Source organism: Morus notabilis, unplaced genomic scaffold (assembly GCF_000414095.1).
Source record: "Morus notabilis unplaced genomic scaffold, ASM41409v2 Scaffold267, whole genome shotgun sequence".
Classification (NCBI taxonomy): Eukaryota; Viridiplantae; Streptophyta; class Magnoliopsida; order Rosales; family Moraceae; genus Morus; species Morus notabilis.
This window is the reverse complement of record NW_010359574.1, coordinates 165,345-191,228: the sequence shown is the minus strand read 5'-3', so window position 1 is coordinate 191,228 and position 25,884 is coordinate 165,345. Positions and strand designations below refer to the sequence as shown.

Sequence of the window (25,884 nt, the reverse complement as noted above, 5' to 3'; positions counted from 1 at the left end):
AGGTTAAAATCGAAAGATACCTTCATGTATGTATGTGTTTATCGTTGTTAATTCTGAAGAAATATTACAATCTAGTGGGGAATTGTTAGAGAGATTGTAATATATCTCTCAATTTTGATATCACAAAATTGGATTAAACACATTCGGGAAGAGTGGGCTGACACAAGCGCGCGCTGCAGCGCGCTTGGGCGCTGCAGCCTGCGCAGAACAGACCTCTCGGGTCTGTTTTGCTAAGCCCATGCGCTGCAGCGTGCCTCTTGGGCGCTGCAGCGCAAATTATTAACGGAAAATGTGTTTTCGTGCGTTTTAGTGATTTGAAAAGGTCTCGAACCATTGCATCTATTTGTGATATGTTTTCTCACATATCTGAGCACTTATTAACAATAGAAATAACTATTGATATAAGTGCATCAGCATATAAAAGATAACCATCAAATTGAAAAGGTATATTTATGTGAAAGGTTGTAACACTTAAAGAGGATGGATACATCCCTGTCTTTTTATAATGGATTTCAGAAAATACAGATATTATTATTGTTCTGGAACTCAATATTTTTGCTGGATATTGTGTTAAAGGGTTTGTTGTATTTTGGTGGTAATTTGCCATTTTAAAACTCGTTAGCAAACTTTGAGAAGTGATGGCAAATAAAACCTTAAAGAAAAGTATTCATATACGCCTCAAATTCTCTTTGTGACGCCCCTCCTATGAGGCCGCCACTGTAACTTAAACTTTAACTTGTACTTACTGGGGTTTCTTAAAATATGCGGAACATTTTTTTTTTTTTTATATAAGAAGGAATACTTTCATAATTTGTAACAATAATTTCAAATAAGTGAATCACTAAATTTCTTAAAGCTTTTCTTAATTTTAGTTAAGATAAAACATTTTAGGAATATCCTTCAAATGGAATAGCATTTGAACTCTTGTTTTAAATACTCTTTAAAAGCTTTTCTAAAACTAGTCATTTCAATCGGCCATCTCATTTGACTTTAAAACGGATTTCGTGAGAAATCTTAAATTCAAGTACATCTTAAAGTCCTTCTAAAATTACTCATTTAAATCGTCATGTTTAAAATTCATTTATTTGTTGCATGTACTGTAACATTCTAAAACTTAAATACTCAAAACTAGGGTTGTTAGTTACAACCTTGGTTTTCTTAACATACATATGTACGTATACTTTTTAAACATACATACTTGAAACTTTTGAATCATATAGACATATACATGATTTTTCTTAAACTTACTGTGGAAAATAACTGCGTGAGCGGTATCCATTCCCATCTCCACCATTCGTCTGCCGTTCGCCATTGCCCTTCAAGAATTGCTGATAGGTTTCTTACCTACAGTATGAACATATTTGATTAAGCTTTCGCTCAGCAAGTAGGAACTATATCTCACAAAATAACTGTAAGTACACATGAATAAATATGCATGAGCTGATTATGCTTAATTATGATGTCTTATCATAATCTTATTATCTTATCCTATCTTTCTTACTGATGGGCCCGAGTGCTCACGTACCACTGGTGCGCAATCATCAGAACGTGAGGGTTTGCAAGGTCCCCCACGACACCGTGATTATAACTTGAATGCCTCCCTTGAGTCGAAGGACATTATTGTTATTTTTTTTTCTCCCTTGTGGAGCTGGAGTTACCTCCCTTATTTACCTATTCGAATACAATTTTCAAATTGGAAATTATTCACAAAATTAAGATTATTCACAAAATTAAGATTATTGTATTGTGTATGCCAAATAAAAAAAAAAAAATGAATAACATTATTATTATTGATCAATAAAAAAATCTAGCAAAGCAATAAGGGCCGGTGGGGGGGAAGATTTCATTTTATGATAAAAAAGTCATTCATCTCGGTTATTTCACACGAAGAAAAAGAAAAAAACAGGGGGTCTGTTACATTTCAAATACTAAGCCTCACTAATAGGATACGAAAACTTTCTTCACATTTGGAATTGCACAGAAAAGACTATTTATCTCAGAGAGGCCTCCGTAAAATTTTGGGAAAACGCCAAAGGATGCTGTCTTATTTGTCAAAGAACAATAGAATACGTTATAAAGAATTAATTAATCAGTTAGATATTCGGGAATCAAAAATGCGTTAATTTGAATTTGAGGAAGCGTTTTGAATTATTGAATTATTTGATTTATTAGATCTTGATTTTTTTTTATTTTAATGAACTTATTTTCGCTTTTCAGTAATTCATGAAAGAATCAATCGAGGAAAAAGAAAAACCTATGAATATACCAGCTCCAAGAAAAGACCTCATGATAGTAAATATGGGTCCCCACCACCCATCAATGCATGGTGTTCTTCGACTCATCGTTACTCTCGATGGTGAAGATGTTATTGACTGTGAACCAATATTAGGCTATTTACACCGAGGAATGGAAAAAATTGCGGAAAACCGAACAATTATACAATATCTGCCTTATGTAACGCGTTGGGATTATTTAGCTACTATGTTCACAGAAGCAATAACCATAAATGGACCGGAGTTGTTGGGAAATATCCAAGTGCCTAAAAGAGCCAGCTATATCAGAGCAATTATGTTGGAGTTGAGCCGTATAGCTTCTCATCTCGGCCTCTAAAGGCCCCGTTTGGCTGAAAGCCGTAGCTGTTGTTTTTCTTGAAACTGTTTTAGTCAAAAACTGTGCCGTTTCGGGAATCTGTGTTTTAGTACCTCTTAGGGTCGGATTTTGAAAATCTTTTCTTCATCAAATTTCTTCATCTCGTCGAAATATAAAATTGTCACTTTTGTGAAAAATCGAGATTCAGCTTCTAAGGGTCCCGTTTGGCTGAACCAGTGGCTGCCAGTTTTTTTTTCGAAACTGTGTTGGACAGCTTGTCCGTTTTTGCCAAATGGCTTCAAACTTGGTTTTAGAGTTAAAATTAGGTTTTGTCATAGTAACCGAAAATGTTCAAAACATCCAGGGCTATAAGTTCAAGCTTTAAAACATTAAAAACTCTCGCTCTATGGTCCTCATTTTCGCGGTCAAAGTCACCGGAAAATTTTTCCTCTAATTTGAAAATAAGCAACTTAGATTAAGCATAAACATACCACATCAAACTAACCTCAAAACTCACAAAACCAACATAAAACTCACACACCCTTATTACAATCTTATCTCTTCAAGAACCACAAATTTACATCCATAAATCCAAGCTTAAAGTTGGCTAGAAATTAATGGAGGGGAGTTTAAGAACTTTCCCTTGAAGAATTCTCTCTTTCTCTTGAAAAACCCTTGAACTCCTCTAGGATTGTTAATGGCTTGAAACTATAAGAGTATAAGGAAATTTGAGAAGAATATTTCTCTATTTCAAACTTTCCCAAAACATGAAAAAGAGAGGATTTAGAGTTTCTTTACCCTTAGAGGAATGCTTGACTAGTCTCCTCCTAGAATCCCTTAATCTCCTTCTTCTTCTTCTATGGTGTGCTAGTGGCTCAAGATTTGGAGAGTGGGAGAAAATATTTGAGAGGAAATGGAGAGTGTGTGGCCGGATTTTTGAGTGGGGAAAAAGCTAGGAGAAAAAAAATGAAGCTTATCCTATGTTGGTTCCTTTTATAGGCAACTTGGAAACTATTTTTTTAACACCAATTCCACTCCATCATTCAACCAAATTTTTGGTTAAAGTCCCCCTTTCTTGGCCGGTTTTGGAAGGAGAAAAGGAGAAGCAAATTTGCCATTAATTTCCTTTCAACCACTATAATCACATCACCTTAACATGTCATCAACTTGCACACTCAACTAGCTAATTTTGGCTCTATTTTTTTTTTGCATGGCCGGTGGTGTGCTTCAAGAAGGAAGTGTGGTAAGCATTTATGTCCAATAGTTGATTTGACACAATCCCATCACACCTTATCATGTAATCCCCTAGCACACTCAACTAGCCAATTTTGGCTCTAATTTTTCTATGCATGGCCGGCCAAAGTGGAGAAGGAGAGAGAGAAAAATAAATCCTACCCCTTGTACTTTAGTCCACTCTCTTAAGTTACCTTTGAATCAGGTAAAAATCATACTGACTGTAAAGGGTACTTAGCTGACAGGAAATTCTTGTTTCTGACAGTTCTCTTTTTTTTCTACTACTTATTTACAGTTCAACTTTTAAATCCTCGTCTGCTTTGATATCACGTTAAATTCTTACTCGCGTAATATCTTAAACTGTTTCAAGTCTTGAAATTAATTCTAGACTGAATAAATTCTAAATTTAACTTTTCTGCATTATATCCCGGGAGTGACATTATTTCTGACGGTGTCAACTCCTTAGCTCACATTGTACCCTTCTACTATAGGTATCTATCTTGTGACTTTAACCTAGCTGTCTGGCAATTAAGGATTTTCTCTTCTTTAAAAATGTCAGTGCGTTTTTTTTTTACGCTGCTAACATCATGCTGTGTTTGGAGATTCTTGAAATTAAGATTCTCAAACTATACTTGTACTGAAAATTATTCCGCCTTAAAGTACGGCAAGAATTTATCGATCGAATTTACTTGATCGAAAACATGAACTTAACATGAAATCTGCTACAGAATTTAGGAATACATATATTGATTTCATAAATCCTTCAGTCACATAATATTTTCTAGGAAAATCCTTAGCTTAAATAAATAAATTGTATTATTTAAAATTTAGAATTTTCTCAGTCATTACACTCTTTTTGTATTCTCTATTCTTTTCATCCTCTCAATTCTGAATTTCTCCAATAGAATGTATCTTAGATATTTCACTTCCACAATGACATCAAAGTCATTATCATTGGCTCTGGTCTTTATTCCATCAATTGGCTCTTAACACAGGGTTCGTTTCCTATGACACAATCAATCTCAACAATAAGTGGACGCAAAAGTGGTTGGCTCTTAAAAGTCTATGAAATAACGAGATGACCAAACGCACTCCGACAGCCCAAAGTCAACTTTTGAATTAATGAAAAAGCAATAACTACGTGATAATTGACGTTTAGTTCATGTATTTAAAATTATTTTTATTTTATGTGTATTTTTTATAAAAAAAAAAATATTATAAAAAATTATAAATCATGATTCAAAATTATTGACGAATACAAGAATCATGCGTCCAAAATTGTTCTTATATTTGATTATGAACATGTTATTTCAGTCAGAAAAAGAAAGAGGAGCCGTAAAACCAACAATTTCCACTACGAGGGAAAAAAAAAAAAAACCAACAATTTCCACAGAGCATTAAATTCTCTATAGTACATGCTGAACAAGTATAAAAACTTTTTAGCAGGTAAATACCAGACCCTGTCAATATCTGAAGGGTAATACGTGACATAATTTTCAGCAATTATAGCAACTATGACCGAAATTTTTTTTTTTTTTTTAAATTCCCCCTAGGAAGAAAGACATCCTTGAGAATTAGGACCTCGCCAACCAGGGGTGAAGTACAAAGTATATTCTCATTCTGGCTAAAAAATACAAGATTATATTTGGAAAAGTCAAAATTGACACTTCTGGCCTAACATCGAGAATTACAATATACAAAATAAACATTTATAAGCAAGACCTATAGCTCCTCAAATTGTGGAAACCCAACAAGTTTAACCGTTGGAGTGGTGTTAGCATTGAGGACTGGTGGCATAATGAGCAATTCCGTGTCATTGGTGGTGTCTCCGCTCACCTTTTTGCTGCCTTCCATGGTCTCCTTGAAGTCATGGCTGGAGTTGACACAAACTCTACTGTAATGAGAAGCAGGTCTCCTACCATTGTTGTCATTTAGTCGATTCTTCTCGCTTTGATTTTCATGGTGATTTGGGTCAGCATTGATCCTTCCTTGCCAAAGCAAACTGAACCATTATTTTTGCTCAAAATTAATTTGTTTCATTAATCACGCCCCTAAAAAAAAAAGAAAGAATGGCTGCGTTTTCGATTGCATTGCTATAGGTTTACACTACAGTTACATAATTAATACAATATCGTCACCCATAATCATTAAATGTTACTTTGCAGTTTACTTTCAGATTTGCATCAAAGTCAGGAATGTGCATTGGCTCACGTTTGTGTCACCTCAATTGGCTCTTCACACAAAAATGTTCATTTCCTATGTTACAATCTCATAAAGAAATCTAGTTTGCGGAAAAAACGAAATCTGTGGATATGAAGCAAAAGTGGTTGGGTGTCTATTAAATATAATGAGATAACCAGAATTAGAAGCAGAGAACACTCATTCCAACAATTGAAAGTCAACTTTTGAATTAAAGAAAAAGCAATAATCACAGGATACGTTAGTTTTCAAAGTTGTTCTAGTATTTGATTATGAACATATTGTATCAGTATCAGAGAGAAAAAGAGAGAGTAGCTGTAAAACCAACAATTTCCACAGAATTAAACGCGGTTTATGTATAGCACATGCTGAAGAAGTATCAAAACTTATAAGCAGGTCAATATTAGACCCTGCCAACATCTAAAGACTAGTACATGACATAATTTTCCTTACTTATAGAATCTCTCACCAAAGTTTTTGTCCATAGCGAAAAAAGTGCCAACCTTATTATTCATTCTAGCTATACAAGCATATATTTGGAGACTCAAAATTCATACTCTTCTTGATTAAACATTGAGTAAAACAATATACAAACAACTATAAACAATTATAAGCAAGACCTATAGCTCCTTAAATTGTGGAAAAATCCAACAACTCAAAATTTCCTCTACTTCTGATGACCTGTCAACTTGTTGATGGTTATGGAGGCAAATGGTTCTGACAGGTAAGGCTGAGTGCGAGCCGATAGTTCCTGCACCACGAAACGCATGTGCGGCCGCCCGTCTGGATTGGTGCGCACGCACATCAATGCCACGGAAGCCATGAAAACCACTGCCTCCGCTAGTTCACCCTCCGGGGGCTCCAGCCTTTGGTCTAACATATCCTTGAGAAGCAATTCCTTATCATTTGATGACATTCTTGATGATACAGATAGAGATTCTAGCATTTCCCCAGGGTGCCTTCCCATCATTACTTCCAATGCCACAACTCCAAAACTGTACACATCACTCTTGTCTGTTACCCTCATTGTCTGTGCCAACTCTGTTTTTTAGATAAAAAAATTCACACAAAGTCATCTTATTAAAGAACACGCATCAAGCAAAATCGGCATGACTTGAAATATAGTTGCAACCGCACACCTATGATTCAATATGCTAATAAATGGTTCAAAATATGTACTTTAATGACACTTTTATGTACAATGAATAGGAATTGGGTATTTCATTTTTTACTTGCAGCTTCAGGAGTCAACATTAGCTTCTTCTTTGTTTTAAGTGAATTTACTGATTTTGAGAGAACAGACTCAGGAATCCAATTTCCTTTCTTGTTGATTTGGACAAAATAAGGGTCCGTTCACTTCGCTTATTCGAGTTTGTAATTCGAGTTGAGATGTGATTTTGTGTGAGAGCTTTTTACTGTAGCAAAAAAGTTAGATGTGATTGTTTCTGAGAGCTTTTTACTGTAGCAAAACTTGAATTCTAAACTCGGTGAAATGAACATGGCCAACACATCAGCATACATATTCCCAAACTAACAGTAAAAAGAAGCATTGAATAATAAATACACCTAGATAGTTTGATTGAGAATGATATGGTTCATGAGCAATGTTGGAAATCTTTACCCCAAAACAAAAAAAGAAGCTATTAATAAACAAAATGACAATTTATGTACCATATCACTTAGAAAAAAAAAATAGTATAACAGCTACTAATAAAAAAAATAACAATTTATCTACCACATCACTTAGGAAAAAAAAAATAGTATAACAGTTTTTATTTATTTTTTATTTTTTATTTTTTTACAAGAATTGATCTTTTAAAATCACTCGGGACTTACTTTTGGCAAAAGGTATCGATCCTTTTTTTCCCCTTATTCGTGAAAATAGCTTAGACTATTCGATATAACGCTTGAATCATTATTTATACCAAAAACAAGATTAAATCCTATTAAATGTTTAATCCCCAGTTTTCCTCCTCCCATCAGTAAAAAAAGAGTTATCAATATAAACCATCATAAAACTTCAACCAAAAATCTAATAAATAAAAATTAAACCGTCAAAAACATTAAAAAAATAAAAATAAATAAAAAAATGTAAACTTTACCTGGGGCCATGTATCCGTAGGACCCAGCGACATTGGTCCAATTGGAGGAGTCAGGGCTGAGCAATCTGGCGGTGCCGAAGTCAGAAAGCTTGGGCTCGAAATCCCACTCCAGCAGCACATTGTTGAGGGACACGTCCCGGTGAACGATCGCCGGCGAGCAGTCGTGGTGCAAGTACGCCAGCGCGTGGGCCAGCCCCTGCACTATCTTCATCCTCGTCCCCCACCCAAGCTCCTCGCTCTCCAATCCGTACAGCACCTTCGCCAAACTCCCCCTCGGCACAAACTCGTACACCAGGTACATACACCCTCTCCGGGAACAGAATCCGTACAGCTTGATGATGTTCCGGTGCCGGACCTCCGTCAGGGTCTTGATCTCGTTCTGGAAGCTTAGCCGGTTCAGCTTCGGGATGTCGTCGGAGTCCGTCACGTTCAGGAGTTTGACGGCGACGGCGAGTCCGGATGTGAGCAACGCCTTGTAGACGCTCCCGAAACCACCTTTTCCGATGCAGAATTTCTCGTCGAAATCATCTGTGGTCTTCACGATCTCTCGGAAGGTGAATTTCCCTTCTTTCTCCCAGATCATGGATTCGTGGTGGCCATCGTACCTGTTCGATCTCCTCTCCTCGTCGTCGAGGAGTTTAGATTTGTTCCGCAGTGTGAGGACGATGAAAGTGACGCTGGCGAAGATGATTATGGCACAGACGGGGACCAGAACGCCGATTAGGATCTTTGTGGTTTTATTGCTTGATGATTTGTTGTCTGAGGATTTAGTGCAAGGATCAAGACCTTCGATGTTTCCACACAGATTGGGGTTTCCAAGAAAGGCATTTGCGGATTTGTTGCCGAAGGCGAGTCCGGTGGGGATTGGACCGGTCAGGTTGTTGTAGGAGAAGTCGACGGAGGTTAGACTATTCATGTTGGAAAACGACGCCGGAATTTTGCCGGTGAGGTGATTGTGCGAGAGGTTGAGAATCTCTAACTTGTTGAGCTTGACAAGGTTTGAGGGGATTTGGCCGGAGAGATTGTTGCTGCTCAGGTCCAACATGTACCGCAAATTTTCTAAGTTTCCGAGCTCTTGAGGTATTTCACCTGATAGAATGTTGTGGCTGAGGTTCAGGCTTGATAATTTATTGTAATTCTCCATCCATTTTGGTATTCTCCCTGTGATGTTGTTCGCTGAGAGATCGAGAGTGTCAAGGCTGGTTAGACTGGAGAGAGCTTGAGGGATTTGCCCAGCCAAGTGATTGTTGCTGAGGGTGAGCGTGAACAGTTTGCGTAGATTTCCCAATTGGGTTGGAATTTCCCCTGTCAAGTCATTGGAATCGAGCCTCAATTTTTGCAACTCAGTCAGTGTTCCTAGCTCAGGTGGAATTTCACCACCAATTTTGTTTCTGTCCATCTCCATGTCGGTGAGATTTTTGCATTTTCCCCACTGACTTGACAATTGACCAACAAATTGGTTGTCACTAGCGTAGATTAACGTAAGACTTCCATGAAGACCAAATGCATTTGTAATGTTTCCGCTGAACTTGTTCTTGTCAAGCCGCACTCGGCCTAATCTTGAGCAGTTTCTCAAGCACTCAGGCAATGACCCTGTGAAGCTGTTGTTGTTTACTGTCAATGTCTCCAGAGAAAATCCGCTACACAATTCTGGTGGCAGTTCTCCAGAGAAGGTGTTGTTGGAAAAGCTTACAACTGTCAAGTTAGGACTATTCTTTCCAAAATCACGGGGAATTCTTCCTGACAAATTATTTGTGAACACTGAGATAATCTGTAAGTTAGTGAGGCTAGAAATAGCATCCGGCAATTCTCCCGACAATTGGTTGGAGTTGACATCAAAGTTTGTTAGGGCCACCAAATTTCCAATCTCCCGAGGAATTGTACCTTCAAGTTTGTTGTAGAAAAGTTGCATAGACTGGAGCTTTGTGAGATTCCACAGTGTAATTGGAATTGGACCTGAGAGGTTGTTTCCTGAGAGGTCTAGGTTCATCAAGTTCTTCAAGTTTCCTATCTCAGAGGGAATTGGGCCAGAGAAGTCATTTTGGTAAAGAAAAAGGTATTGAAGGTTCGTCAACTTCTCGATTTCTGGTGGAATTTGCCCATTGAAGCTATTGTTTTGAAGCTGTAAAGAGATCAGTGCAGTCCAGTTGCTAAACAGGTCAGGAGAAAGGGGACCAGAAAGGAAATTATCAGATAAACCAAGTTGGGCAACGTTGCTCAACTTGTTTAGTGACGAAGGAAGTTCATGACGGAGTTGATTCTCAGCAAGAGCCAAAAAGGTAAGGTTAGAACAAAATCCAAGCTCTGAAGGGATTGAAGCGTTCAAGAAATTTTTGTGAAGGTCAAGGGAGGATAGCGACCTGAGGTTGCCTATTGAAGAAGGTATTTTTCCTTGTAAGGAATTTTGATACAGTTCAACAGTTTCAAGACCAGTTATGGAACCAATCTCATCTGGAATTTGACCACCAAACGGGTTAATTGCTATGCGGAGGTGCTTGAGATTGGAAAGCTTTGAAATGTTTGGTGACAAGGGTCCCTCAAATTGGTTACTAGTGAGATTGAGATATTCGAGCTTGCCTAGATTGGTAAATACAGGTTCTGGTATTGGGCCGGAGAAATTGTTTTGAGAGAGGTCAAGGAACGTTAAGTTCCCGCACTTTGATATGAAATCTGGGAATTCTCCGGCAAGGAAATTCAAATAAAGATCAAGATACGTTAACAAAGGCATGCCTGAAAACCTAGACCAGTCAGAATTGTTCAAGTAGTTTGCGCCAAGGTCCAAGTACCATACCTTTTGCAGAGTGCCCAGTTGATAAGGGATGCTGTCGTTGAGATAGTTGTTGTGAAGATTCAGAAACTGAAGCTCTGTTAATTGGCTGATCTCCACAGGTATTTCTCCCACAATATCGTTGTCACTCAGGTCCAACAAAGTGAGCCTTGACAAGTTACCAATGGCCGGCGGAATTGTCCCGACGAGATTGTTCTTGTTGAGGTTGAAAACAGTGATGTTAACAAACGGTGTGAAGTTAAACTGGTCTAGTGTTCCCGTCAGCTCCGAGTCGGGGAGGTTTATTTCGGAGACTTCTCCGTAACAAACGGTGTGAAGTTAAACTGGTCTAGTGTTCCCGTCAGCTCCGAGCCGGAGAGGTTTATTTCGGAGACTTCTCCCGTGGAGTTGTCGCAGACAATGGAAGTCCAGTTGCAGAGATTGTTGACGTTGCTGAGAGACCACGAATTCAGAGAAGATGGTGAGGAAGTCAGGCTGTTCTTCCATTTGACCAGGGCTTCCGCTTGTGTTCTTGGCGAGGAAGTGATCTTGAGGGGAAGCAAGGTAAGCAAGAGGATACCAAAGAGAAGAGAAAAGGCAGTTTTTTGAACTGTTTTCATCTTGTTGACTTCCTTTTGGCCAAGGTTTGATCTGGATGATCTGGTTTCACTCCCTTATAAGAAGATATACATTACAGTTTTAAGGCACTGCTGTAACGTATATTATTATTATTTGTTTTTTTTTTTTTTGGGTTTTCTCTCGTGGCAGAGCTCTTTCAAACTCTGTTAAAACAGAGTTGCTTACAAGTAATGGGAAGCTGTTGGTATTCAACTGAGAAAATTAAGGCTGAAAACGACAATCGCAAAAGCGATGTGGGCCAATGTTTGAATACAAGCAACAACTTGGCAACGTACAAGCCAGAAAGCTAATTGAAGACGCGCTTACCATCAACATTTACGGCATATTGACCCTTATTAGATTACGTGTAATAATATAATAATATAATATTTAGTGTAATTATTATATTTTATAAATTAATACGGTCTATATTGTATTATTAAATACGGATCATTTTTAACGTATTATATTGTATTATTTTATAGTGAATTAATAATTTATATTGATATTGAACACAATTAGAGGTTATAGTCACGACGGAATTTATAATTGTTAAAAAATTTAAGGGACACAATGTAAATTTTATATTTATTAAATTATATTTTAATCCTAAAACTTTTATAAAATTACACTTTGACTTTAAAATTTTTATAAAATTTCATTTTTGACCCTAAAATTTTTGAAAAATTATATTTTGATCCTAAACTTTTGAAAAATGATATTTTAACCTTAAAATTATTTTTTACATTTTGATTCTTTATACAATACGTCGTGAAATTAAACACCGTATTGTAGTATAATAATATAACATAATATAATGCATTTTATACAATATAATATAAGCTATTAAACATGACCTTGTGGTATTGAATATTCCTTTTTCATACTTCAAAGACCGTGAAGAAACCACGTGATGCAAAGGAAAATCAGCCTGCATTTTCTGTGTAAGGTTCCGAGTCTTCTGACCACTATATCCAATTTTAATTGCTACATAGAAGTAAGCACCAACCCCAACTCAAGCCTTATATTCTTCTTTTCATATTAGGGATTTCCACAAAAATTATCTTGACTTACGAGAGCTTTAGAAAAACAAGTCTATTTATATAAATAAAAAATAAATAATGTATAAAATTAGGTACTGAGGAAGAAAAGTCGAGGTTTTTTTTCCATTGATGGACCTAACATTAAAATAGTATCATCAAAATGATATTAAAATGAAACGGATATCATATTATAGGGGTATAAAGTATAAATAAATGGGGGAGCTGCATATTTTATACCATGGAGCAGGGAAGAACCCTTTTTAAGTCTTTTTCTTTTTTCTTTTAAAATTTTATCATTTCGCCCGGCTCCATTGCTTCATCCAAATTAGTGTTGTATATGGTGCTTCAGAAACAACAGAAAAAAAACAGAATCACAAATATGGAACGAGGGGGAAATATTTATTACAGTGCATCCCCTATTAGAAATGGGTTATGATTGGTGTGTTTGAATGCAATTGTGACCACACTTTATTGACTTTTAAAACCCAAAACAAAAAACACAAACAAAAAAACGACATTTTGGAGTGTTCAATATTTTTATGCTGACAGCGAGAAGCCTTTCACTATCAAATGACAATATACAAGAAATCAACCCAGGATGTATTTCATAGCCAGACCCCATCTAGATCTAGTAGTTGTCCGTACACGCTTCAAGTTCAGAAGTGAAACTCACGTTGTCGTTGAATTATGATGATTTTGTTTTTCAATATGACCAAGTAATAACTAGTTTGGCACAAAGCTTATTCAGTAATGAATGATGTGGGACGCTCCTTTTGACTAAGTTCGGGTTCTTTGTAAAAGGTATTAAAGACTTTTGATTGTTTTGGGATTTAAAGACTTTTATTTTGCACGTATAATTGTAACGAATGATGTAAATATTGTTAATAAATATACTAGTGAGGAAATGTCTGAGCCTAAGAATTTATAGAACTTGAATCTCGTGAGCTCTTAAGACTGACATTGCTTAGAAAAACTCTTCAGTAGTAAAAATTGAATTTGGAATTTTAGATTATAAATTGAAGAGTTCGAATTTTGAGTAATATGTAGATGATTTAAATTTCCCACCTGTTTTAATTTGTAATTGCTTCCCATAATGAATTGCACAATTAAAATTGACATGTCTCATTTCTTTCAATGGAACAACGCCATTCAGGAATATATATATATATATATATATATATATATATATATATTACCGAGACCGACACTGTTTTGTCTAATGCAAAACACGGCGTTTGGTTTCCTTTAATTTTTTAATAATAGTCGACGACATCAATTTAATTCGTCGTTTGAGAAAAACGACCATTTGCATAAAAAAACATGTCGACTAAGTATTAAAAAAAAAAAAAAAAAAAAAAACCGACTACGAAATAACGGCGTTTCTGAAACGACACTGAACGTAGAAGTGTCATTTCCTACAAAGAGACGTTATTGGTTATAATCTCATTTCTGTAATAAACGATTCATCCTGTCATACATAAACAAAAAATATCTCGTTTTATGTTGAAGAAGGAATGAATTTGAATGCAAATGATATATCGGCCGTGTTTGGAATTGATCACGTTTTTATTTTTTATGTTTTTTGAGAAAGAAAAAATAAAAACGTTTCTAAAATGACGTTTGGCGCAATAAAAATAAAAAACATAAATTAAAATGATTTTTTGGTTTAGTGTAAAATGAGAGAGAAATGAAAAACGACTTTTAGTCGTTTTTCATTTTTTATTTTCATTTTCACCTCTCTCGAGCAGAGAGAAAAAGATAGAGACATTAATGAGTTTTTTATACTGAAAATAATATCTTGATAAAACTATCAAACACATTTTTAAAAATAATTTCTGTCTTAAATTAAAAACATTTTCATTTTTATTTTCATTTTCATATAAAAAATAAAATTATTTTAAAATAAGTTATAAACACGCTCATTATTTTTTCTCAGTAAATAAAGACTTTCACACCGTGTTTGATTTACGAATAAACAATCAATGATAAGGATAATGAAATAGACCATAATTTTTTTGGTAGAACAGTAGAATCATTACGACCCCATGTATATCATAGAAAATCCGTTCTCCTATCTTGACGCATTCCATATGGTGTAATAGCTGAATTGACAAGTCCACTGACTTTAAATCAAGCTTTTGATTTCAAAACTAATAAATGTGCATTGTGGAAAATGTTTCTGAAAGTGTAATCTATTCAAAAAAGCGACCAATTATATGTTCATCATGGCTCAACTAGATATTTCATTTTTTTAGTTTATAGCAGCTTGACTAAGGTGTTCTGTATGTATTTTTTATTGTAAACACCTAAAAAAATTATTATTTACCGAAGATAAATTTATTTATACAACTATTTAAGAATTTTTTTTGTTAAATTTATTTTAAAAAAATAAATATGTATAAAGATAACCTTTAAAATAATAAGAATTACACGGAAAGTAATTAACTATGGACACATTTAAATAAAGTTATTTTAACCATGGACAAAAAGTAAAATAAGAATACGTGAAAAAATCACTTTCATAAGAGTAAAGTGAGAAAAAATATATATTTTTAAAAAACACAAGAAATATTAAAATATAAAAAACATTAAAAAAATAATTTAAAAATAAAAAAGTAAAGAAATGAAAAAAAAAAGAAGTAAAAAGAGGGACTGTCACATAGAAAAGAGTTCTTACTCTTTTATATTTGTTAAATTAAATTATATTAAATAGAAAAAGATCTTTTTATTTTGACTATATCAAACTGTTAGAAACTGCTCTCACGATAAAGAATTCTCATCATAGAAAGTTCTAAAAAGAGAAAAACACAAAAAGAATGCCAAATGAAGATTGAAAAAAAAGAGTATTAAAAAGGGTATTTTTATTTTAATCATATCTGACGGTTAGAAAACTGATCTCAACGATAAAGAGATTCTATCAGAGAAAATATTAAAAAAAAATGAAAACACAAAAAGAAAGTCAAATAAAGATAAAAAATAATAAAATAAAAGAGTAACAGTAAAAAAAATAAGAAAAAAAATAGTAATAAAAAGAGCACTCTTCTCTCATGCCGTCGCGTGGCAACATGAGCGAAGAGAGTCTTTTTAACTGTTTTTATTATGTATAGATATAGATTATGTATAGATTATTTGTGAGAGTGATCCTGGTTTAGGAATTATTTGAAAGTTATACTTAAACTTAAATTATGATTTTGTTATAGAATTTTTTATGTCAAAGAGTTTGAATTTCAAAATTACTCTCTCATAAAGTTTCCATCAATGAACCCAAACATCTTTTTAGTATACCTTTCAAACGGTCATTTAACTAAAAGATATTTTTACAAACCAATTAATACTTAGGAGATTCTCTGATACACCCGGCGTATCAGTAGGTCTTTTCTAACTGTTATATCTGTGTATTTTTTAATGTTTACGTGTTTTTATGTAAATTTAACGGACAAAAAATTTAATCTATCGATATGTTGACGTATAAAAAAAAAGTCTCTTAATACTTTACTTTATAATTTATATAAAACAGACAATGACAGTGGGGTCCGTAAACTGGATATGCCCTTTAAAATTTTCCAATGAGATTAGGTTGAGTAAAGTGTTCATGATTTAAAAGAAAACCCACTAACTATACTAAAAATATTAATGTATTCTCAATCGATTTCGTTGGTATGAAATTTTTAAAAAGATTACATCAAACAAATTAATTATAAAAGGTTTGATCGTTTTGAAATTTTTAAGAGAGATTACATAAAATCACATCATTTATATATAAGAGGTTTGATCGGTTTAAACTTATAATTATATTACATGTGAAAAATTTAAATCAATCCAGTTAAAAATTTTACTATAAATTATAAAACCTTAAAAATAATATTATTAAGTTATAAAAAAGATAAGATGTACGAAGACAGAGAGAAAAAGATAAGTATATATTTTTTTTAAGAAAGAACTTTCTAAAAGAATCTAATAGTTAATTTTACAAGACCGAGTTTTACATGTTAGGATTTATTTTATTCAAAGTTATAAGTCGATCAAATCATTTACATATTAATGGTTTGATTGGCTTTTTTAAAAAATTTTAAATTGGCAAAATCGTTCATAAACAAAATGTATATTATCTTTAGTTTAATCGGTGGTTACCGAATTCACTAACACTCTAATAGTTTTTTAGTGTTTTAAAAAGAGTTTATTAAAGAGAAAGACTAATCGAGTTAAAAGAAATTAAGTAGACGTTTGGTTCATAAATTTAGACCATGTTTATTTCACCGATTCGAGTTTAGAATTTGAGTGTTGCTACAGTAAAAAGTTATCAGAAACAGTCACATCTAACTTTTTTACTACAGTAAAAAGCTCTCACACAAAATTAAATCTCAACTCGAATTACAAACTCGAATCAGCGAAGTGAACGGGTATAATAATTCAGAATCATTTTCATTTTATGTGTGTTTTTTGTGAAAGAAAAACACTGTAGAGAACCATAAATCATGATTCAGAATCAGTAACAAATACAAGAAACAAACGTCTTCACTATTTCATCGATTTTAGTTTAAAAATTGAGTTTTGTTATAGTAAAAAAATTTTAAAAATAGACATATTTAATTTTTTTATTATAAAAATTATATCTCAACTTAAATTAAAAATTTAAATTAACAAACTAAACTGACTCTAAAAAAGAGAAACGCATCCAAGCTTTCTTCCTAATTAAAAAATGGTTGATTGAGAGAAATACACACACCGGTTGATTGGTTAATGAAGCTTTTGGGCATTATAAGGTGGTTCGCGTGATCTTAAAGTCAAGAGTCATCAGTCAACAGTCAAGAGTTACAGTCAACGTCAACGTCAACTACACAGATCACGGAGCCCGAGTCACACTCCTACGTTTTAACTTTTAACATTTCTTACGTGCTTGGGGAAGATTCTCGGCACTGAACCAAACTTTAAATGCTATGTTTGGTAGAATAAATAAAAAAGAGAAAAGAAGTAGAAGTAAAATAATTTTATCTCACGTAATTTGGTAGAAAAGAAATAAAAATAAAAAAATATTAAATTTAAAATATTTTATAATAATATTTTAATATAAATAAAAATATGATGAATAATGAATGTTAAATTATTATTTTACACGTTATTTGTTTGTTAAATTTTTTTTCTTCCCTTTTCTTTTCGAAGTTAGAAGAATTAAAAATTAATGAACTCCATAAATTTTCATTTAAATTTCTTTCTCATTTTCTTTCTATCAAACAACTTAAAACTTAATTTTTCTCTCTAAAATCTATCTACTATTTTCTTTCATCTCTCTTTTCTGCCCTACCAAACACAAAAAGATGACAATCAAGTAAAGTGGTTCACTATGCTTATCTAAGACGTTTGGTTGGAAGATTCAAACTATGTGATTCGAACCATTTTTGATTTACGTGTATTTTTTATGAGAAAAAATATTGTAACGAATCACGAATCATGATTCGAATCAGGGAACAAATCCCTCAACCAAACATAATGCCGTAATACACTTAAGGCCGGTTGTCGTTTGCATACAACCAGAGACCATATTTCGTAATAACGTTTTCCATAAGAATAGAAGCGCATTTTTGTTTCTTTGCGTGTTTATCATTTCGTTAAGGAAGAGGCTTTAGTTAAAATACACGCAAAATAAATAAATAAATAAGTATCTAAACCTCTCATGTGTCATATGACAAGATCACATTTTATTGTGTGCTTTAAGAAATGACGCGATCATTCCTTGTGTTTTTAGTTTCATATTAAAAATCTTTTTCTTTTTTGAAAAATTTGATCAAATTTTAAGGTAAAAGAATTATTTTAACCATGGGGTTGCTCAAATTGATAAAATGTGTGCTATGAAATATGTTAAATTTTGTCAAGAGGAAGCTTTTAACATGATATTAAAAACCTAGTGTGTAATCATGACATCCCTACAAGGTATGGTAAAAAGTGGCATAATCAAAATAATTTAGAAGTTGTTTGGTAAGGAAAAATGGAAGGAACAATTGTTGAGGGATTAGTTAAAGGATTTTTAAGATCCATAGCAATGCTTTACCATTTATATTTTGTAAAACATACCAATATACTATACGACATCTTGAAATTATAAACGGCTTCACGCTTCTGTTCAATTGTATGGCATGTCACTTTTCCAGTAACCTAGACATCTGTCGTTTTCTCTATACGAACAGGATTTTAAACATGAATTTCCTGTCATTTTCTTTTTTACTTAAACGACATCATGACGGAAAAGTGATAAGTCGTTTTGAACTAAACTGTAGCCAAAGAGAAAAAAAAATAATAGCATTGAAAAAGGAAAACGACACGTTTATATAAGGACCAGCACATGCAATACAAGAGTACAAACATTTCTCGTTCTTTAACTGAAGGGGGAAAAAAAACAGCAAGCGAAAGAAAACCTATTTATGATGATAAGCTACACACTGTGCGGTAAGATCATAATCTCCCACTACAACAAGAAAGTTCGTTCTTCTATTACTGAAGGCCTGCAAGTTTTTTAGGGTTTGATTGGTATGAAGATTTAAATTAAGGTGATTTTAATAATGATTTTGAAATTAGAACTATCATCTATAATTTTAGGTTTAAATCATGATTCAGAATAAATGGTTTGAATCACCTTAAATCAATAGGTGATAGTTTTAGAATTATGATTTGACATAGTTTAAAATATTACATCAGATTTTGAATCATAATTCATAATCATCTAAACTAAATACTGATTTTGAATTATAATTTAAAATTACTTTAAACAAACATTAATTCTGAATCAAGATCAAGAATCAGAGCCAACTATCAAACGCACCCTTAATGGTTAGTGTTCTCAACGGCTCCGAGAGGAAAGTGCTACGGGTCCTGCCGATAGTTGTTGCGCCATAGAACTCGTGGTGGGTCGTAACTCAGGAGAAGCTTTTGTGCAAAACAACGCTAAGCTCACCACTAACACGACCGCCACCGATAAGCTACCCGTCGGAGGCAGCAGCCGCTGGTCTAACACGTCCTTCAATAGCAGTTCCTCATTGTCTGATGATGAGTTCGACGGCGCAGACATCGATTCCAGAAGTTCACCAGTGTGCCTTCCCATCATGATTTCCAAAGCCACCACTCCAAAACTATACACATCACACTTTTCTGTGACCCGCATTGTGAAAGCCAGTTCTGCACATGAGCAACCAATTAATAAGCTCTTGATTAGCGAAATATTTCTTAGACATCACAAAATTGACGCATCGGATTTTGAGGAAAAGTATACTAAAGTAAAACATGCAAATTTCCAATTGGCATGTATGCCTTTAAGAAGTGCAGTATTGAAAATTGGATTAGTATCAATTTATTACCCGGAGCCATGTAGCCGTACGAGCCAGCAACATTTGTCCAGTTGGAGGAATCAGGGGCTCAACAATCTTGCTATGCCAAAGTCCGACAATCTTTGAACTGAATCTGCTCCAAGTAAGACATTGTTCAGAGTCACGTCGCGGTGCACGATCGGCGGAGAGCAGTCGTGGTGCAAGTCCTTGCAGCATCCCAGACAATTACATTCCCTGGCCTGTTTTCAGAATGACTGTACAAATGCCTTGGCAAGTCTCTTTGCTTATTCATACACCAAGTACATACAACCCTTCCTTGAACAAAACCCATAAAGCTTGATGATGTTATGGTGTCGGATCTCCGTCAGAGTCTCTAGCTCATTCTGGAAGCTTGTTCGACTTGTCTCTGAAATATCACTAGAATCTGACATATACAGCCTCTTAACTGCAAGAACCAATCCCGATTGCAAAACCGCCTTGTAAACAGTACCGAAACCTCCTTTCCCAATGCAATACTTGTCATCAAAATCTTCTGCGGCCTTCACTATCTCCCCAAAAGTGAATTTTCCTTCATTTTCCCATATCAAAGACTCAACTTCATTTTCGTTCTGGTTTTGCCTCCTTTCTTTATCAACCACTTTGAATTTGTGACACAATATGAGAGTTGTAACAGTTGCAAAGACTGCTAGACCACAAACGAGACTAAGGACAAGAATGAGAAACTTGTTGCTTTTCTTAGTGAACCTTTTGCATGGAATAAGGCCGGTAAGATTTCCACACAAACCGGGGTTTCCAACAAAATCACTTGCCGCCATGTTCCGAAAAATGCTTCCAAGTGGGATTGGACCTGTCAAGTTGTTGTGGGAACAATCATTGGAACGCAGGCTAATCATGCTGGAAAACAAAGGTGGAATTCTTCCGGACAAATAGTTATGCGCGACATTAAGAACTTCTAGCTTTGTAAGCTTAAAGAAAGATGAGAATATCTGTTCAGATAATGGATTGCTGCTAAGATCCAGCAGATATTGCAAGGAAATCAAGTTGCCTAGCTCCAAAGGTATTTAACCTGAAAGAAAATTGTGGCTGAGGTTTATGCTCACTAGTTTTTCGCAATTGCCAAGCCGTTTTGGTATGGTACCTGTTAAATTGTTTGCTGACAAATCAAGATATTGCAGTTCACTTAAATTGGCTAGACTCTGAGGGATTTCACCTTTCAAATGATTATTGTGTAGATTGAGCTCGAACAATTGACTTAGATTCCCCAGTTCGGATGGAATTTCTCCGCTTAAGTGGTTGGAAGCAAGGCTCAAAAGTTTCAGCTTAGTCAACTTTCCAAGCTCATGTGGGATGTTGCAAGAAATTTTGTTTCTCTCCACTTGCAACTTTGTGAGGTTTCTGCAGAGTCTCCCCACTCCTGTGGCAATTCTCCAACAAATTGATTGTAACTAAAATCAATGAATTCAAGATACGGATAAGCACATAAAACATTTTTTAGCCTTTCATTGTTGAAATGGCTCCCATTAAGCCTTACTCTTGTGAACTGCGAACAATTTGCCGTGTTCTCCGAGAGTGGCTTTCCCGTAAGACTGTTGTTGTTTACTAGGGAGTGCGCTACAAATGTCTTTTGGGAGTTCTCCAGAGAAGCTGTTGTTCGAAAACATAATGTGGCTCAGCTTAGAATTGCTTCTACCAAAATTTCTTGGAATGCTTCCGAAGAAATTATTGGAGTACACAAAGAAAGCTGTTATGTTTGTGTGGCGAGAAATGGTATCTGGCAACTCTCCATGAAGTTGGTTAGTATTGACATCAAAGATAACCAAGGACTTTATGTTACCGATTTCGGGTGGGATTGTGCCGTGAAGGTTGTTATAAAATAGTTGTAGAGACAAGAGCCTTTTGAGATTCCACAGCGATGGACTTGGACCAGAGAGATGGTTTTCAGAAATGTCTTAACACAGCCAGATTCTTCAGAGATGGACTTGGACCAGAAAGGTTTTCAGAGAGATGGTTTTCAAAAGTTAAAGTGCTCTCTAGTGGATGATAAATTTGCTTTGCTATATAATCCTGGCCCTCCAACTTGACCACGAGATTCATTTTTTAGTACTTCTTGTGCTTGAAAATGCCGCCTATTTTTCGGCTGTCAAATCTACCACTAAAGAGATCCAACCAAGTCAAGCAGCCTCACTATGCTTAACTTGCAAACGTATAGTCAATTGCTGAATTGTTTTTGTTGTGTATATATATAGGGCTTTTTCTGGTAGTCCTGCAAAAATAAATTATTGGCAGTTTCTTATTTTCAACCGTTAAATTAAATTTGTATTAAAATTTATCTATTCTATATACTTTTTAATCTAATGTAATTTTAACTAGATCTGACAGTTAAAAACTAAGACTATACTAATAAAGAAATTCCTTATATACATGTCTCATGATCGTTTATAAGATCCTATACGCACCATATTATGAATGTGCTAATCAGAATAGGAAAATGGAATACTTTCATGAATATGTGATAATGATTTAAAAATTAAAAAAGGGGAAGAATCAAATTCCAATCCCATTATCCGAGTGTCACTATCAATCAAAAAGTATCGCAATATTTAATTAATTAAAAATTAATAGATCTAGAAAAAATATGAATTTTTTTAATTTGTTATTTTCTTTTAAATATTTTAATATTTTGAAATGTTTTTAGATTTTTTTTAAAAAAAATATTGATTTCTATTTAATTAATAAGTAGAGTAATTTGGACATTAATTTCAGGATATGAAGAATTAACTTCAAGATATAAAGCAAATATTTTAAAAAGGTCAGGTACTGTTTTAATATTATAAAAAATATAAAGTATTAAAAATATGTTTCACTATAATATAAGATACCAAAATAATTTTATCCCAAAATAAAACAACGGTAAGCTTTAGATGAAACCGTTACATGTCATCTTTTAGCTCAAAACACCGGCTAAAAACATGACTTTTCCTAAGGAACAACATATTTTTCCATCACTAGCCAAAAAAAAAAACACATTTTTCCACGGACTCCAAAAAGAAAAGAAAACTATTTTTATCATACTCTCACTAAAATAATTTTTTTTTTTTTTAAAAAAAAAAAGCTAAAGATGGGATGAATATTCAAAACATTTAAGCATAGAAAATTTCAATTGAAAACACATCACGATCCATTATTACATATGCTGCTTACTGACTACTGAGTCTCATTTTTTGGATAATTTATGATCATTGAATTCAAAAATTAATGGTTAAATGAGGATAACGCTTTATTTATGTTAATACATTTCAAGCAAATGTATTGGAAGGTCAAGGGAATGCTTTTATAATGCCTCCTATCCATGTCTTCAATTACAGTTGCTATCACTAGTATTTCAGCAGAGAAGGAAAAGAATCAACATATATATATATATTTCATTCAACCAGTAAAGGTTACAAGGCAAGCAAATGTCACGCAACAAACAAATTTATATAATTCACAAAAGAATGAAAAAATACAGAAGCCAAACACACAACAAAAAAATCACCGCACAAAAAAAAAAAAAAAAAATCACTAGTTCATCTAACGTGCGCTGGTAGTACTACTAAGTAGGATTATGCCTCAGAAGCTCCTCTATTCAAAGCTCTCTCCAACCTCGTCTCAAATGGGGTAGTATGCCAATTTACTCTTTTGTCCTGAAATCCCATAAAACTCACATCAGAAACTTAACATCTATGATATGAGATTCCCATAAATCTTACTTAAAATGTACCTCTCTATACTTGCTGGTCGTGTTTGGTATCCCTTTAAGTGAAGTGGCTGATCCAGAATCCTTGGCAGGCCCTGTGTTGTTCCAGTAGGTCCCAACAGTCCCTATTATGGGCATCTCATCGGGGCTTCGGCTTGGGGACTTTCGAGGTGAAGATGAAGCTGAGAACTGCCTGATCTCTTCAACAGTCAAGGCACCCAAAATTGGCCTATCCTCTTGGCTTCTCACCGAGTTTGATCCTTGAGATGTGCATCTCCCAGGCGAAAGATTATCGAAAGCGAACGTGCTAGTCTTGTTAACTGGTGTGGACTCCGGGGAAACCAGCCAATTTGAAAGGCTAGCATCAACTGCCATTTCTTGTTTTGGCTTAACAGGTTGATCGGTTTTAGATTTGGAGCTGAGAGATAAATCCTTGAATGCTGGTTCCGAGTTAAACGAAATCCTTGGTTCTTCTTGATCTAGTGTGAAGTTCTCTTTCTGAATCTGAGGCCTCGTTTTTGGTTTACCTCTCGCTTTGACAGCTTTCCATTGGGTAAGATTCTCAACTGGGTTTAGCACAGAGTGAACATAAGCACTCCTGTCTCTAACATTCTTGTTCAGTACCTCACTCTCAAGCAAACCAGACACCGGCATAGGACTATTAACCTCCTCGCTTGCTCTGCTCAGTTCAATGACTTCGTCTTCATACTCTACCTCCCCATCATCTTCATCACCGTTCTCGTCCTCATCATCAAGATCGCTATCCTCAAAATCCAATTCTTCATCTTCATCATCGCTTTCCCTGCAATTCTGATACCTATGGTTTGGAGGATACGACCCCAAGCTCGAAGTCACCGAACTATCTTCAGATGGAGACTTAGATAGGCTTAATTTTCCCAAATCGTCCTCCTCCTTTTTCTCAAAATCTTCACTCTCTCGTAAAAGATCTGAATCGTCATAGGTTGAAACATGCTCATAGGTTCTGACATTTGAATCAAAAGTCACTTTCTTCCTTGGACTCAAGTTAGGTTGCTCCTCTCTGCACACCGAAAGCTCACAATTTTTTTTATAAATACCAAAAGAAAAAATAAGACCGTTCATGAGAAATAGAAGATTTCGTGTTTGGTGAACAAACAGAAAGGTCATATATTACTCACCGGACAACCGAAACCAAGCTAACGAGATTTTCGGACTCGACCTGTACGGAAGAGACAGCAGATTGTACGGCTTTGGGACTTTCATTTCTCTGCAAAAAAAGTTCAGTTTCAGACGAGTTTGATAGGAAAAAGGTTATCCATGAATTCAGCTCTGTTTGGCTACTTGAACCCGAGAAACAAAAACCCTAACTTGACTCAATCAAAATTTTCTAATCCAGTAACAATTTGACCTAGCTACCGGCCATTTACAAACTAAAACTCCAAAAAGGGAAAAGAAAACACCAAAAAACTACCACCAATTTCCCTTCCTTTCTCGCATTTTCCAGGAATCCAAACAAACATGCAAGTGAGGAAACTGAGAAAACAGGTAAACATGCAAGTAAGGACCTTCATTTCTCCGCAAAAATAGTTTTCGGAGTTCAGTTCCAGTGGAGTTCGACAGGAAAAAGGTTATCCGTGAATTGAGCTCTGTTTGGCTACTTAAACACGAAAAACGAAAACCCTAACTTGACTGAGCCCAAATTTCCGAATTCAGTAACAATTTGACCTCGCTAACAATCATTAACAAACTAAAAATCCAAAAACGGAAAGAAAATAACAAAAAACCGCCACCAAATTCCCCTCCTTTCTCGCATTTTCAAGGAAACCAAACAAACAAACACACAAATACGAAAACTGAGAAAACGAGCTTGAAGAACGAGACTCACCTGGTGAAGCCGGGGCTGAACCTGGTTCCTCTGTTTCCTGCGTCTGCGATCGTTTTTGGAAGTTCCAAAACAGGCAAGAAAGCAACCCATTAGAGAGATGGTTTGCTTTCTCTCTCTCTGTCCTTTTTCTTTCTTTCTCAAAGAGTGCGTCTTTCTGCAAAAGAAAGATCTGTTCAGCAGAAGATTCTCATCTGTTGATTCAAAAACATGTTTCGTAGAAAATGTGAGAGAGGAGGAGAGGGAGAAGACAGGGGAGCGTTTGGGCAAGGTAAAAGGGGAAAGGACAAAACGGTCATGAACTTGAGTGTTGGGGGGCCATATGGCTATAATTAATTTATTTTTGGTTTTTTTTGTTAAGAAAGAGGAATTGTTTATGTTCTTTCAAAGCAAGTGACCGTTGGAGATGGAATTCATGAT

The 25,884-nt window shown here is 34.8% G+C and overlaps 2 protein-coding genes and 1 pseudogene across 2 annotated transcripts; all 3 read right to left on the bottom strand.

Annotated features, from left to right (window-relative positions):
- Positions 1-6,351: 6,351 nt before the first annotated feature.
- LOC21389398 (MDIS1-interacting receptor like kinase 2) lies at positions 6,352-11,870 on the bottom strand. Its single transcript, XM_024163393.1, has 3 exons — positions 11,217-11,870; positions 8,124-11,154; positions 6,352-7,062 (listed from the first exon to the last, which is right to left on the bottom strand). The coding sequence occupies exons 1-3, from the start codon at positions 11,508-11,510 to the stop codon at positions 6,689-6,691; spliced, it is 3,699 nt and encodes a 1,232-aa protein (XP_024019161.1). The 5' UTR covers positions 11,511-11,870; the 3' UTR covers positions 6,352-6,688.
- Positions 11,871-19,342: 7,472 nt separating this feature from the next.
- Positions 19,343-23,218, bottom strand: LOC21389396 (annotated as a pseudogene).
- A 207-nt stretch (positions 23,219-23,425) lies between these two features.
- On the bottom strand, positions 23,426-25,884 carry LOC21389395 (putative vacuolar protein sorting-associated protein 13F). The gene is made up of 4 exons (XM_010094785.2): positions 25,468-25,884; positions 24,761-24,849; positions 23,628-24,642; positions 23,426-23,550 (listed from the first exon to the last, which is right to left on the bottom strand). Exons 1-4 carry the CDS (start codon positions 25,555-25,557, stop codon positions 23,470-23,472), a joined length of 1,275 nt encoding a protein of 424 aa, XP_010093087.1. The 5' UTR covers positions 25,558-25,884; the 3' UTR covers positions 23,426-23,469.

Excerpts from the sequence above, each read along its gene's own strand:
- LOC21389395 (XM_010094785.2), bottom strand. The coding sequence starts at position 25,557 with ATGGGTTGCTTTCTTGCCTGTTTTGGAACTTCCAAAAACGATCGCAGA. Across the intron at positions 24,850-25,467 it reads TTCAGCCCCGGCTTCACCAG|AGAAATGAAAGTCCCAAAGC; the intron begins GTGAGTCTCGTT and ends CTTTTTTTGCAG. Across the intron at positions 23,551-23,627 it reads CGACCAGCAAGTATAGAGAG|GACAAAAGAGTAAATTGGCA; the intron begins GTACATTTTAAG and ends ATGGGATTTCAG.
- LOC21389398 (XM_024163393.1), bottom strand. The coding sequence starts at position 11,510 with ATGAAAACAGTTCAAAAAACTGCCTTTTCTCTTCTCTTTGGTATCCTC. Across the intron at positions 11,155-11,216 it reads AGTTTAACTTCACACCGTTT|TTTAACTTCACACCGTTTGT; the intron begins GTTACGGAGAAG and ends ACACTAGACCAG. Across the intron at positions 7,063-8,123 it reads CTACGGATACATGGCCCCAG|AGTTGGCACAGACAATGAGG; the intron begins GTAAAGTTTACA and ends TCTAAAAAACAG.